Source organism: Triticum urartu, chromosome 3A (assembly GCF_056163025.1).
Source record: "Triticum urartu cultivar PI428250 chromosome 3A, HENAU_Tu73, whole genome shotgun sequence".
NCBI classification, from domain to species: domain Eukaryota; kingdom Viridiplantae; phylum Streptophyta; class Magnoliopsida; order Poales; family Poaceae; genus Triticum; species Triticum urartu.
In genome coordinates, this window is record NC_141875.1 from 606,730,335 (window position 1) to 606,744,142 (window position 13,808).

The window sequence follows — 13,808 nt, forward strand, 5'->3', positions numbered from 1 at the left end:
AAACTCATGTTGGATTGCAAAAAAATAGAAAGACGTGTAATCCATGAACCCAGCAGCTACCATGAATTTTTTCTTAATGCAATGGTTCAAACAACACTTTTTTGTCTTGTGTGAAACAAATAGTTGAGGTTGCCCATCGGTGTGTGCATATTGTGTGATGTCGTCATGACATAAATAAGCGTTCCTTAAATTAAGTCTGGCCTCCATTTACATTCTAGATTCATCACTTAACTAGCCCTAACTTATATCCATCATGCCCGCTAGGTTTAGATGACAAACCTTGCCCCGCGGTGTAGGCGTCGCCGGCGTTCGACGACGGCAGCTGTCCCCGCCTTGAATCTAGCAGCCGGCGACGTGCACGACGAGCCACCGGCCGGATGTTTGGCAGGATCCGCGACGGGGGGTGGGGAGAGTGGTGCGGAGGCGGCGTGGCACGTCGGGCCCTTCACGTCCGGGGGGTGGATGATGACGGTGAGATGCGGCGACGCACGCCGTTGGGACGGCGACGGCGGTGTCTGACGGGGTCGGACGGCGGCGGCGGACGGGGTCGGAGGGCGGCGATCCGCGGCGCCGGCGATCGGATGTGGCGGGTGAGTACACGAGGTGGGCGGGCGAGTAGACGGGGTGCTTGGACGCACGCCGTTGGGACGGCCACGGCGGCGTCGGACGGGCTCGGACGGTGGCGTCGGACGGGGTCGGAGGGCGGCGATCCGCGGCGGCGGCGATCGTATGGGGCGGCCGAGTAGACGGGGTGGACGGGCGAGTAGATGGGGTGGGCGGGTAGATCGTGCGGGCAGTTTTTTTTTTTTTGCATGCGCGCGGTCTACGTACGCCAGTTACATCCGTATAATACGAGGTGGGCATACCTTTTTTTCGTATGACCAATCTGCCCTTCTACGTTTTCTTGGGGGGGTCTACCGAAGCAAGCCCCTCTTAGTTAATGGCTGTACAAGTACCGTGGCACAGAATTCGTATCATTGCGATGATCAAGATGGCCATCTTTCGATTTTTGGAGACAACAGTTCCGACCAGAAAGTAACCGCACCCCGTACTGCCCGCGGTGATCTTTCATGAGCTCTATAGCTTTCTGATGATCTCCCAGATGGTAGTATGAATTGAATACTGTACGCATCGTATCTCACGGTGGGTGTACCGTCGGGGTCGATAGCAAAGCAAGATGCCTAAATCATTTTCTTTCCTTTAAAAAAATTCTAACAAAAAAGTAGATGCCTGGTTCTTTTGTAAGTTGCCCACTTTCATACCGGAAACCCGGAGAACACTTGGCGCCCATTTTAAAAACGAGGTCAGAGAATGATGGTGCACCCATCGCCCAGCAACTATCCTCAAAAGAAAAATCATACGTGAGAAAGCTTTGCGCTGTGGACCACTACTATAAGCTCAAGAAACAGAGGGACGAGCAAACATGAACCGAGCGAGGTCGATGGGGTGATCCAGTTCATACCTTAACGTACGAAGAAAGAAGAAATCAGTTAACGATGAATGACATGAATAATGCACATGGAGTATCTACACCCGAACTCGAATGCTCCCTTATGAACAGTAAAAAAATCTGAATATTTTTTTGGCAAACTTTGACAAATAGTTTGTACGCTTGCAAAATTGTAGCACGAAATGACATTCGTGAAAGTCGTGGCAAAAAAAGAACAAAATCGGCGTTTCAAAAATGCTTGTTTGAAAAATATTTTGGAGTGCTGATTCTGTTTTTTTTTGCCACGCCATCCACGAATGTTGTTTTGTGCTAATATTTTGCAAGCGCACAAAACATTTGTCAAAGTTTATCACGAAAGAAGTCAGAATTTTATGAATTTTTTACTATTTTTTTATTTTACTGTTTATGAGGGAGCATTTGATGAGCTCAAAAGCAGAATAGGACTTCCGATGAATAATCTTTTTTTGACGTCAGAAGAAGTCGTGCTAACTAAGTTTGAACCATACAAGAACACTCCTAACCTCCCCGCAAAGAAAATAACGCTCCTGACCAAAACAAAAATTGTTCAAGGCAAATCTGGCAGACCCACCAACAGCCTATCTCGATGCCACACCTTCTTCGCATCACCAGAGCCAAAGAGTTGTTATAGCCGATAACTAAAATTTCAAAAGGGTCGACTTGGAAAGAAGGCGAAGACCGAATGTGGAGAGTCAACACTACGTCAGGGCCGAAAGGGTCTCTTAGAATTGTATTGACGGCACCACCGGCGCCACCAAAAATCAATACAGAGGCATCATGATTGACAACTCTTTCCCACACCGACGAATGTGAACCGGGGGAACCAACCCTCACGCACCCCGTGACGCCAGAACCAATGCCACCACAACAAAAATGGAGCTAGAGGTGCTTATTCCATTACATCGTCACTCCTACCGCCCGAACAAACAAAACGAGGACACCAAAAGCTAACGAACTATATCAACACTTGCAAACGCGATCGTCCCCCCTCCCCCCTCCCCGCTGAAAATGAAACCACCTATGAAAGGTGAGGGGGGGGGGGGGGGGGGCAATGGAATCAACCGATGAGGACGCACGTTGTGTGGTGGCTAAGGTTACGGGGGGCTCTCGGTAAAACACGAAAGGTATGATCGTTGGTGACATGAATAATCTGGATTTCTAACACTCCATCCGTCACAAATTCAAGATGAGTAAACAAACACAAACTAAAATGTGTGTGTGTATATATATGATTTAACAAAAAAAATAGAACATCTTATATTTATGAACGGAGTGAGTAGTTTTCTTCAGCACAGTGCGAGCTGTTGTATGTCTACCGAAATATGCGGCCCTGCTTAGGTAAGCTGCTACGGTCTATCAAACTGTTGGCACCTCTGAATTAAGTTCCCTGGCCTATTGTTATCGCTGGTAGTACAGGCCTTTCCTGTAGCAAGCCCACTCCGATCGACAGCAGCCTGTGTGCTAATCCAAAATTCTAAACCACTTCCTCTGCAGTAGCTGTAGTGCAATCTACAGTAGTTGCAACTTGCAACAGAAATAGGAAAATTTTGTGGGTTCCGATGGGAGTCCATGATGAGGCCGTGCTGGTGCTACCGCTGGGTTGGGGACCAAGACCAATGGCTGCTTGCTGGTCAAGCGTACTACATCGCCGGTCAGAGGAGCATCCCCGTCCGTCCGCCATGTGCCCCGGGCCCCCGGCGTGCCTACATACATGCATGCCGCCGTACCGTATCCAGCCAGCTCGGAGCCAGCGAGGATCCATCAACGGCGCCAGCCTGCCATGCCATGCCATGTGCGCGCGCCCAGTCCACGGGCATCGCCAGGAAGGACGGGGACGCGCGCCCGGTTCACGCGGTGGCGTAGCGTCGCGTCTAGTCGTCTTCACCGCAGATCCAGGAAGATGCGGCTTCGGGATTTGATCAAGAGAGGATCGATGGGGCGGCTGTAAACGTCGATGACCAGCGAGCGACCGGCCGCACGCACCGCACGGCGCGGCGCCCATGATTGGGCTGGCTGGGCCACCGGCGGTCGTTGGCGTGGAAACGCGCGGTGGTCCACGGCCCGCCGATCGGCGGCCGCGATCGAGGGCTCCTCCTCCCCCCGTGGGCAGCGACCTTCGTTTCGCCCTGCGGCCCTCCCTCCGAGTTATTGCTCTCCGTCCGTCGATCGGCAGGTGGAGGTCTGTTAGGTGGCCGGAGGACAAAATTTTCCGCACGCATTGGTGTCATCGGCGACGCTGTAGCTGTGGCATGTGGGGGAAGGGAAGCCTCTTTGATGAATGAAGCTGGCCATGTTCCGTTTTCTCCGGTATCTTGAGTGCGGCCGGTCTATCCAAAAAAGAAAAGAGTGTGGATCTACTCTCCTTTCCTTCTCGATCTCTCGAGGACAATGCAGCAAAATGCTTTGTCCGTTCCTGGAGAATCTGTCGGGGGACTAATCCACGAGCACCTATGGGACCGGCGGACCGAGTCCCTTTCGGTTCGGCGGGGGCGAGGGTCGCACGAAGAGCGGATCGAGGCGAAGCACACGAGCAGTTTACCCAGGTTCGGGCCGCACGGATGCGTAAAACCCTACTCCTGCTTTGTGGTTTGTATTGAGTTCTTACTCGGGAGCGCGGAGTGCTACAGTACACCCCAGCAGCTAACAAGATCGAGCGTGAGCGTTCTATTCCTCCCTTTTTTCTCCTCCTAACCTCCCTCCCTACGTTGCGCATGGGACTCCTTTTATATGCTCAAGGGGTCACCGACAGGTGGCAACGTAGACAAGGGTAAAAATGGAAAGGTGTTGTGGTTGGTACAGCTACCTACTACAGTGTATCATACCTAACCCTGACGGTAGGGGACAAAGGCATTAAATGCCTGTCTGCATCGCCTAAATAGTGCAAAAGGGACCGTCAGGGACGCCACCGCTCGCCACGATGGCAATCTTGTCAGCGCCGCTTGCCACCGCGCACCGCTGGCTGCACAGCCTCCCGCCATGTACGCCTGGAAGGGTCCCAGAGCGACACGTTGGTGGATGTGCTGGAGCGCGGACACAGAGTGGTGGCTTGTCGGGTCCGGGAGCTTGTCGCTCACCGGGTCTTACCGGGACGCGTGGCGCGTCGCGGCAAGTTCCTTGAGATGCCTTGGTTGGCCTTCCCGGCAAGCTCCTCTTGCCGGGGTCTTGTCTCCTTGGCTTGGATACTTTGTCCTTGAATGGCTCCAAAGGAACCACGGAGGACCTTGGCGGTCACCGCGGCAAGCCTTGCCGCGGGATGCTGCGACTGCCCGTGCACAAGTTCGGGATACTAGGGTACCCCTACTCTAGTACACCGACAGGAGCCCCCAGGCCTGGGCCATACACGGTGCCGAGCGCTGTTGGGCCAGGCCCAAAACAGGGCACGGGCACGCGCGGCCTGGGTTACGCCGTACCTCTCCCCGTATCCACCGCGCCCTCCCCGAACGGCACGCGTTGAATGCGGCGTCGTGGGATAGATCGTGGGTGGTTTCTTTATTCGGAAAGGCGGAACGTCCGCCCCTCCCTCTTTATAAGCATGGGGAACAAGGGTAGTTCGCCCATTCGCCGGTTGCTACTCCAATCTCGGAAACCTCCGCCGCTCCCTCGTCTTCCCAAAGCTGAAAGAGAGCAGCGCCCCGCCCCCCATCGCCACCAGCACCACCAACGCCGTCGACCTCCTCCACCACTTCCGCCATGGCTCCGAGAGCCGACAAAGGGAAGGTTGTGAAGTCGACCGAGACGCAGCGGCTTGCGGCGCTGCGAAAGGAGCGGGCAATCTCCCTCCCCCCCAAGCTCGCCGCGAGGGAGCTGAGGGAGAATTACTACCTCTTCTGGTCGACGGAGACGCGAGCGCATCCGCGCACGAAGGTACTTCCAGCCGCCGCTTGGAAAATGGCTCCAAACGGATATCCTTTCTTCGCCTTGTTGTTCCGCCGCCGGTTTTTCTTTGCCGGGGCAGCATCCTCGCTGTCAGATCCTCCTGCTCCTGTATTCTCTCCGGAGAGTTTCCTCCCTTCCTCAGCACGTGCACACTTGTCGGCCAGGGCATACAGCTCACTGACGTCTCTGATCTTGCACATCGCCATCTCCTCCCGCATCCTGCGGTTACGTACGTTCTGATGGAACGCGCTGATGACCGCGGCAGGGTGGACATCTGGGATGTTGTGCTGTACACGGCTGAATCTCTGAATGTACTTGCGCAGGGGCTCTCCTTCCTTCTGGGCGAGCAGATGAAGGTCACTCTCTTGGCCATGAGGTTTGTGGCCGCCTGTAAAGGCGCCGACAAACTGATGGCATAGGTCTGTCCAGGAGGATATGGAGTTGTCCGGCAAGTGCATGAGTCAGGACCTGACGTTGGGCTTGAGCACCAGCGGGAAGTAGTTGGCAAGGATCTTGTCATCCCGCCCCCCGGCAGCCTGCACCGCGATGGTGCAGATGCTGAGGAACTCCGACGGATGCGACTTGCCGTCGTACTTCTCTGGTACGTCTGGCTTGAAATTCTTCTTACTGGGCCACTGGACTTGCCGCAGCTCACGAGTAAATGCAGGGCAACCTACCGCGTACGGCAAATCGCCTGGTTCCCCTGGCGCATGCATGTCGACAGAGGGCCCAGCGCGCTGGTCCGATTGACGTCGCGCTTCTCTTCGGCGCTCGATGCGAGTACGAGCGTCTTCTTGCTGTCGTTCGTGAAGAACTTGGCGCTGATCGCGACGAGCTCGTGGATCTGATGACGCGGTGGAGTCGCTGTCGAGGTGGATCCGGCGAGTCGGCGATCTTGGCCTTTGGGGCGGAGAGTGCACAGTGGTTGCACCCCCACCGATCTTGTCGCCACCGGCTCGTGCCTGGCTGACTTGCCGTGGCTGCGACGTGCTCGGCTGCCGTTGACTGTTGCCGTTGGCGAAGCCGATGAGACTCTGAATGGTGGCCCTCCAGTCGTCGATCTTGTCTGCCGTTGGAGGGTAGTCCAGGAGAAGTTGAGCTCGCGCCAAAGCTTCTGCTGTAGTAGCGGGTGGCGGTGACGAACGGTGCGAGGAGCGGGATATGCTCAGACTTCTAAGTATGTTAGAAGGAGCAGTATCCCGTCCAGGCGACCGTGCCTCGCTCGTGCCAGCATGTTGCCGTGCATGCTAGTCTTGAGCACTCCGAGATCCACCAGCTCGATCTTGGTCCAGCAAACGCATGGTACCGTGAGTACCATGGCGCTGCCGGTCCCGCGCCTCCTGAGATGGGCGCGGTGCATGTACGGACGCCGAGGTCTTGGAGTGCGCCCGGTCGTTGTGGGAGCCGGCTACGCCGCCGATGGGCAGCGCATCCTTGTCCTTGGACCTGGCAGCACCGTGAGCTCCCTCGTCGACGCCCGTTCTTCCGCCGGCGTCTGCCCCATCAGCCATTTGCTCCGGCGGTGGTGGGTTCGGCGCGGACGGAGCAGCCGCCTCCGAAGCCTTCTTCTTCGGCGGCATGTCGATGAAGATGATGAGGATCTAGCTCGTGTGAACGCCGGATCTGGTTCACACAACCTCTACACCCCCTACCTGGCGCGCCAAAGATGTCGGGGGACTAATCCACGAGCACCTATGGGACCGGCGGACCGAGTCCCTTTCGGTTCGGCGGGGGCGAGGGTCGCACGAAGAGCGGATCGAGGCGAAGCACACGAGCAGTTTACCCAGGTTCGGGCCGCACGGATGCGTAAAACCCTACTCCTGCTTTGTGGTTTGTATTGAGTTCTTACTCGGGAGCGCGGAGTGCTACAGTACACCCCAGCAGCTAACGAGACCGAGCGTGAGCGCTCTATTCCTCCCTTTTTTCTCCTCCTAACCTCCCTCCCTACGTTGCGCATGGGCCTCCTTTTATATGCTCAAGGGGTCACCGACAGGTGGCAACATAGACAAGGGTAAAAATGAAAAGGTGTTGCGATTGGTACAGCTACCTGTTACAGTGTATCATACCTAACCCTGACGGCAGGGGACAAAGGCATTAAATGCCTGTCTGCGTCACCTAAATAGTGCAAAAGGGACCGTCAGGGACGCCACCGCTCGCCACGATGGCAATCTTGTCAGCGTCGCTTGCCGCCGCGCACCGCTGGCTGCACAACCTCCCGCCACGTACGCCTGGAAGGGTCCCAGAGCGACACGTTGGTGGATGTGCTGGAGCGCGGACACAGAGTGGTGGCTTGCCGCGGCAAGCGCCTTGCCGCGGTCGTTGTCTTGTCGCGTCCGGGAGCTTGTCGCTCACCGGGCCTTGCCGGGACGCGTGGCGCGTCGTGGCAAGTTCCTTGAGATGCCTTGGTTGGCCTTCCCGGCAAGCTCCTCTTGCCGGGGTCTTGTCTCCTTGGCTTGGATACTTTGTCCTTGAATGGCTCCAAAGGAACCACAGAGGACCTTGGCGGTCACCGCGGCAAGCCTTGCCGCGGGATGCTGCGACTGCCCGTGCACAAGTTCGGGATACTAGGGTACCCCTACTCTAGTACACCGACAGAATCAATTATGTACTGGACCTACTGGTACATACCCCTCACTGTACTTGACCCAGCCCAAAACATCACGGATATGTACCCTCCAATGAAGAGGCCGCCGCTGGATTTGCCGATCGTTTTGGCCTGTTGGCATCCGGTAACACGCCCAGGAGGAGTACACGAGTAGGCGCAGCGCCAAAAATTGAACTGTGCTTTTTTAACCGACTAGCAAGATGCCTATGCGTTGCACGGAATATTAAGATGTATTTGTATGAGTAGCTTATATTGTGAGAGAAAAAATGAACGAGGAAAGCCCTTATTTACACATCTGGAGAGGGATGTAGGTATCTTTTTACAAAATTACCATAGTTCTCTTCCTATCCGTCGGATATAAATCGGACGGCCTATATTGCAGGATGGCAAGCACACCATCGTCATCAACTTTGTTTTTTTAAAGAGTAGAGATGATTGTTTGTCTCGGTATTAGAGCCAACCATAGCGTTCTCGGATGCTTCTCACAACAGATTAATGTTCCGTGTCAACCCCATCTGTTTCAATTCATACTTATGATACGGTAGATTTGTGCGCACGACCTTTACCATCCAACACAAACATGATCAGACTGTCAGCAATCAGTTAATTTTAAAGTTCTCAGTCAGTTTTCGTTTAACTGTTGGATTTGCATCAAAATACTGTTGTTTTCCCTTTCTGGTATGGGCCTTGCTTTTGATGAACATGGGTGGTCGTTGGGCTGATTCCGTATGGGCCTTCTGTACATAAGTTATATACGGGCCTTATATGTATACTCTAAGACTAAGCTGTAGTGCAAAGAACAACAATTAACACTTAACAATGGACAGAACAATAAAATTTTGACTTTTCACAGAACAAAAAAAAAATGAAATAAATTCTAGAACAACATTTTATCCATAGTAGACATATTTAGTGTAGTAGTAGTAGTATTACCATGATTAAAAAAGAAACAAAAACAACAATACTATAAGGAAAACTAAATTACAATGATAATTTAGAAGTTACATATAAAGTACACGACACTCTTGCACTTCTACGACAAGCGCAAGAACAAGCAAAAATAAGATGTAACTTTGAGTACTGATATGTGGTATGTGGTCCAGAAGGGACAGAGTGAAGGTTTTATAGAACAGTACAAGATTTACAATGCTGAAACTCTAGCTGGCCATGTACAAGTCCTTCTGCTGAAGACATGCAAAGTTTACATCATTTTCCCTTGCAAATTTCCCCTAACACTTTGCTTATTGGTGATTTTGATCTTGAAGAAACCGAACCAAGTCATGAGCCTGGCTACGAGCCATGACAGAGATAGCAGCTTTTCCTCCAAAAAAAAAGGAACAGAAAAATAAAATATTACAGCTTTGAGTTGGCGCGGCTCAGTGTTGCTTCAATGGTTCCATGTGGTTCATCAGTTGGCATGTACACATCATCAGCAAACTGTATATAGAAATGATTCAGTTTAAGTGGGTAAACATGGGAATTATGGAGTAACTAAAATTGCAATATCCGACATAAAATAAAACAAAAATAGAAGCTCAATCATGTTTTTGAACAAGTCACCTTCACCAATCCTGGATTTTCTTTCCCTGATAGGTTCACCGGGAGAAAGTGGAGGTTTGGCATCCTAAGCTGAACTGACGCTATGTCTGGGAACCTGAGAGTTGACATCATATATTCAGGCGTACATAAAAGTAGGGGCTAAATACGGCTGACAAAAAGCTACAGCAGGTAACAATGTAATGGCCAAATCTCAAAGCTGCAAACCTGGTAAGAACTTCCCTAGCCATGAGGTATAATGTATTCTGCACTGATGGGCTATATACACCAACTTCAGGAGGACCAAAGAATGTGTCTGCGAGAACTTTCTTTACATCCTGGTATCTTTGTGTGAAGCAAAATGGCTTTGACGGAAGCTGGGAAATATGTTCGAACGGATACCTGAATACAAAAGAGAAAGCATGACGGTAATCAATTGGATAGATTCTGACATGTTTTGTCATTTAAAAGACTAGGAAATCGTGAATCGTGGCTAGGAACATGAGCTCATATTAACTTGAAAACACAAAAGATACTGGCAACAGTATTTGTAGAGTATTATGCTTGTCCAAGACCAGCAGCAATAGAAATGTTATTATGGTAATGCTGAGTACACTTGATTTATTGCCTTTAATCTGAGAATTACTATTGACAATCAGAAAAGGGTTGGATGATATCAGCATTGTGGAAAAGACTCAGAGAACATTTCAGGCAGATGGGGAAGAGTGCACAAACCTCCACCAAGCAGTTACTTCTGTTGCAACAATTCTTTCTCTTGTCTCAGGAAGAAGAGTGTAGCGGTCCCTCACGAATCCTTCAAATCCAGACTGAGATAGATAGTGATAAGAATTTAGCATTTATTATTTGCACCTGCAGCCTATTTCTGTAATAGGTACTAAAGTAAAACAGTTCCGCTTCAGCTAAAACTAGTTAAATTGTGACACTACATCTAACAAAGTTCCTGCCTGCTGACAAGTTGCATTCGATTCACAAAAGAATGAATATATGACATATTGACATAGCTGTAGCATGTCCATTCCTACTTCAACGGTCTCCTACAAGGACTGTCTCATATCCCATCAACCATGGAAAAAACTTCGGGTAAGGCTACAGAGATATCTTCCTACGTAATAGTCTCCTATAAATCTCTAGCATATCAGAACTCATAACTTATTCGACTATGTACTGTGTCTAGCAAACTCAAGCAGAGTTGGAGAAATATGCAGAGTCCATTTCTTTGGGAATGGTGGCATAAGGATCAAGACAAATAAGTGAAATAAACACCTGAGTTGTCTTTAGCAGGGAGTATCCTTGTATCCCAGAATTTATAAGTAGGCTTCCAGACTTCTTCACGGTGACCTCTGTGGTGTGCTTTTCAGAACCAAGTTTGAATCCTGCAAAGAAGCCCATTGTATAAATAATCAGATAACTCTGAAATGATTCATCAGGGAGGGACTTTTTCCTTTACCATGACATTTTGCAAATATGTTAATATGAATATTTACCACGGTAAATGTGAGAAATTTATTTGTCAAAACAAAAACAAAATCAGCAAGTAATTGAGAAGAAACAGTCTGCTCAATTATCGTAATCCTCCTTTTTGACTATCAGTTGATCTACCAGGAATCTAAGTTTTTAAGGATAAAATAGAAGACATACAGGGTAAGGGTACTATTATGCACCGCACTATCCAAGTTGCAATCACAATGATACCGATGTGAAATTATTTGGGAGCGCCATACAAAAACTATTTTTGACCAATAGTAACTGCATGCTTAAAGATTGAGTGGCCCTGGTATTCAACTTATTGGTTAAGTCCCATTTGGTTCTGTTCTCTAATAATAATGAAATAAATTTCACTAGTTGGAAGAGGGATTTCCAAACAACATGCAGAATTGTGCATTCACTTACCAATTAAGTATCAAGTATATGTTTGGCAAAAAACATTTAAATGATAATTGTGCATCATCATGCTAGATAAAAGCAACATGATGTTTGCTGGCACTAGCCAACATAGCCAAGGTTGGCTGTGTTGTTGATAAATACACATTGCCAAGGGCTTTCAGTATCAAATATTTCTTTTCTCTAGCCTTACTTCAACTGCTACTGCTGTTGATCTTTACAACGTTTTTCAATGCATATACTGTAGCTAAAAACTGTTCATAATGAACAACAGAGTGTTCAGAAATGTGGAAGAAACATACATAACATATTTCTATCACAAAATCCTAATGGCCCAGAATAGCTGCAATTCGTCCTATATGCACATGGATCCAATACCATGCTGATCTACAAAAAGAGGCGGAACAGCATTTCCTTTAAAAGGGTTCAGAACTTCTATGCAGTTGACCACTGAAACAAGACTGGAGTATGGAGCATTTGTCAGGTTGTTTTATGCTACTTCTTTCATGTAGATTGTAAGCAAGTTTGTGGGGATGTGCAATCACTAGCATCTTATCTCTGCTTTTACATACTCAGCCGCTAATTGGAATGTCTGTAATGTACTCTGATATTGTTAAGTAAAAAAGCTGGGGGGTTTGGCCCTCCTGACTTGGCTTCCATTTGAATGGAACCTATGCTTCATAAAAGCACATTTTGCATACGACGGCACAGGTAAACAGCAAGAGTAAGCGATAAAACTCTTCTGACCATGCGAATGGGGCTTCCCGTCCACTGCCACACGCTCCCATGGGCGCTCCACGATCGTCACTGTAGCCTCTGAGACCTGCTCGAACAAGAACGCTTTCATAAGTGGCCGGGTTCCACTGCTTTTGTACAACAGAGCACACCATAAATGGGTCGGAAAAATTCCCGTCCCCACCATTCCCTACCTGCGGGTAGAGTGAGGTGAAATGCCTTCCGAGGATGACCGCGAATTCCTCCATGGACACCACCTCCGTGCACTCCTTGGCCTTCACATACACCTGATCGAGCAAGCAAGCAAAAGGCGCAGCGGATCAAGGGGAGCACCGCCGTGCAGAGAGAAGGGAACGGAGAGGGAGAGGGAGGGGAGGGGGGCGCACGGTGTTCTTGATGGAGTCTGTGGCGACGATGGCGGAGTTGTCGTCGGAGGTGTAGGAGGGGAGACAGTCGGAGACGACGCTGACGGCGACGCTCCACTCGACGAAGAGGTGCCCCCCGGCGTCGGCGGGGCGGCGCCAGACGCGGGAGACCCGGACGCGGGACTTGCCGTGCCTGCCCTGCAGGTCGAAGCGCCCGGCCATGGGTGGGGTGGGGATCCGATCTGCGCTGAAGTGTGGATGCGGATGCGGATGCGCGAGGTGGGATCGATCGCTCGTGGAAGTGACCCGCACGGGAGTGCTACTCCTTCTTTTGTAGAGGGGGGAGGGGATGTGGCCATGTGGGGACCGCGCGCAGTCGGCGAGTGAGATTGCCCGTCGCGGTGTCACTCTCGCTCGTCGGCCGTCGCCGTGTTGCCGCCTCGGAGGGGATCGGGCCGATACGTCCGCCTCTGACACCGTCGAGGTTTTGCTATGGTACAATACAATGGGCCGCTTCGTGGTTTATTGCCCGGTCCACGTGTTGGCAAGGATGGTGAGACTTCTGCTAGCAATGAAATGGAAGGTGATGACTTTGTACGGGACCCAAAGAAAAAGAAGCCCACTCCAGAGAATTCGGCAGAGACCGCGCTGCGGTCCTGCCCGATATAATGACATGCTTGAGCTGGAACTGCCGGGGGCTTGGGAACCCCGAGGCAGTTCGCGAGCTTCGCAGTATAGTGAAGCTAGAAGGACCCATTCTTCTTTTTGTGATAGAAACGAGAATTCAAGCTAAAAGAGTTGAGGCTTTGAAGTTTACCCTCGGTTTTGGAGAGTGTTTTGCAGTCGACAGTGTCGGCCTAGGTGGTGGCATTGGTCTGTTTTGGTCACGTGATGTGACTGTTGAGTTGAAAATTTTCAGCAAGTGTCACATTGATGTGGTGGTTCATAGTAACAATCAGAATGCTTCGGTATGGAGGTTTATTGGTTTTTACGGGGCGCCGAGAGCTTCAGATCGTGGTGAAAGCTGGCAGCTCCTGCGCACTCTCTTTGCTATACCCCATGTAGCATGGCTGTGTATGGGGGATTTTAATGAAACTCTCTATGCATCCGAACACTTTAGCAGAAGAGCAAGATCGGAAACACACATGCGAGCGTTTCGGATTGTTATGGATGAAGTTTCCATGCAAGCTTTAGGCTGGTCGGGTACACCATATACGTGGGACAACCAGCAAGCAGGTGCAACAAATGTAAAGGCACGCCTAGACCGAGCTTTTGGGAATGAAGATTTTCAACAACTTTTTCAACATATACGGGTCAGACA

The 13,808-nt window shown here is 50.6% G+C and overlaps 1 protein-coding gene across 1 annotated transcript; it reads right to left on the reverse strand.

Moving 5' to 3' along the window:
* Positions 1-8,887: 8,887 nt before the first annotated feature.
* LOC125531811 (uricase / urate oxidase / nodulin 35) lies at positions 8,888-12,892 on the reverse strand. Its single transcript, XM_087513553.1, has 8 exons — positions 12,509-12,892; positions 12,317-12,409; positions 12,135-12,210; positions 10,770-10,879; positions 10,221-10,312; positions 9,714-9,887; positions 9,510-9,603; positions 8,888-9,386 (listed from the first exon to the last, which is right to left on the reverse strand). The coding sequence occupies exons 1-8, from the start codon at positions 12,707-12,709 to the stop codon at positions 9,303-9,305; spliced, it is 924 nt and encodes a 307-aa protein (XP_087369679.1). The 5' UTR covers positions 12,710-12,892; the 3' UTR covers positions 8,888-9,302.
* Positions 12,893-13,808: the final 916 nt, after the last annotated feature.

Bases quoted from the DNA above. Each gene is read 5' to 3' on its own strand.
- LOC125531811 (XM_087513553.1), bottom strand. From the start codon at position 12,709: ATGGCCGGGCGCTTCGACCTGCAGGGCAGGCACGGCAAGTCCCGCGTC. The intron at 10,880-12,134 runs GTCAGAAGAGTT...GCTTCTTTGCAG, and splicing joins CGGGAAGCCCCATTCGCATG to GATTCAAACTTGGTTCTGAA. The intron at 9,604-9,713 runs GTTTGCAGCTTT...GTCAACTCTCAG, and splicing joins GCTAGGGAAGTTCTTACCAG to GTTCCCAGACATAGCGTCAG.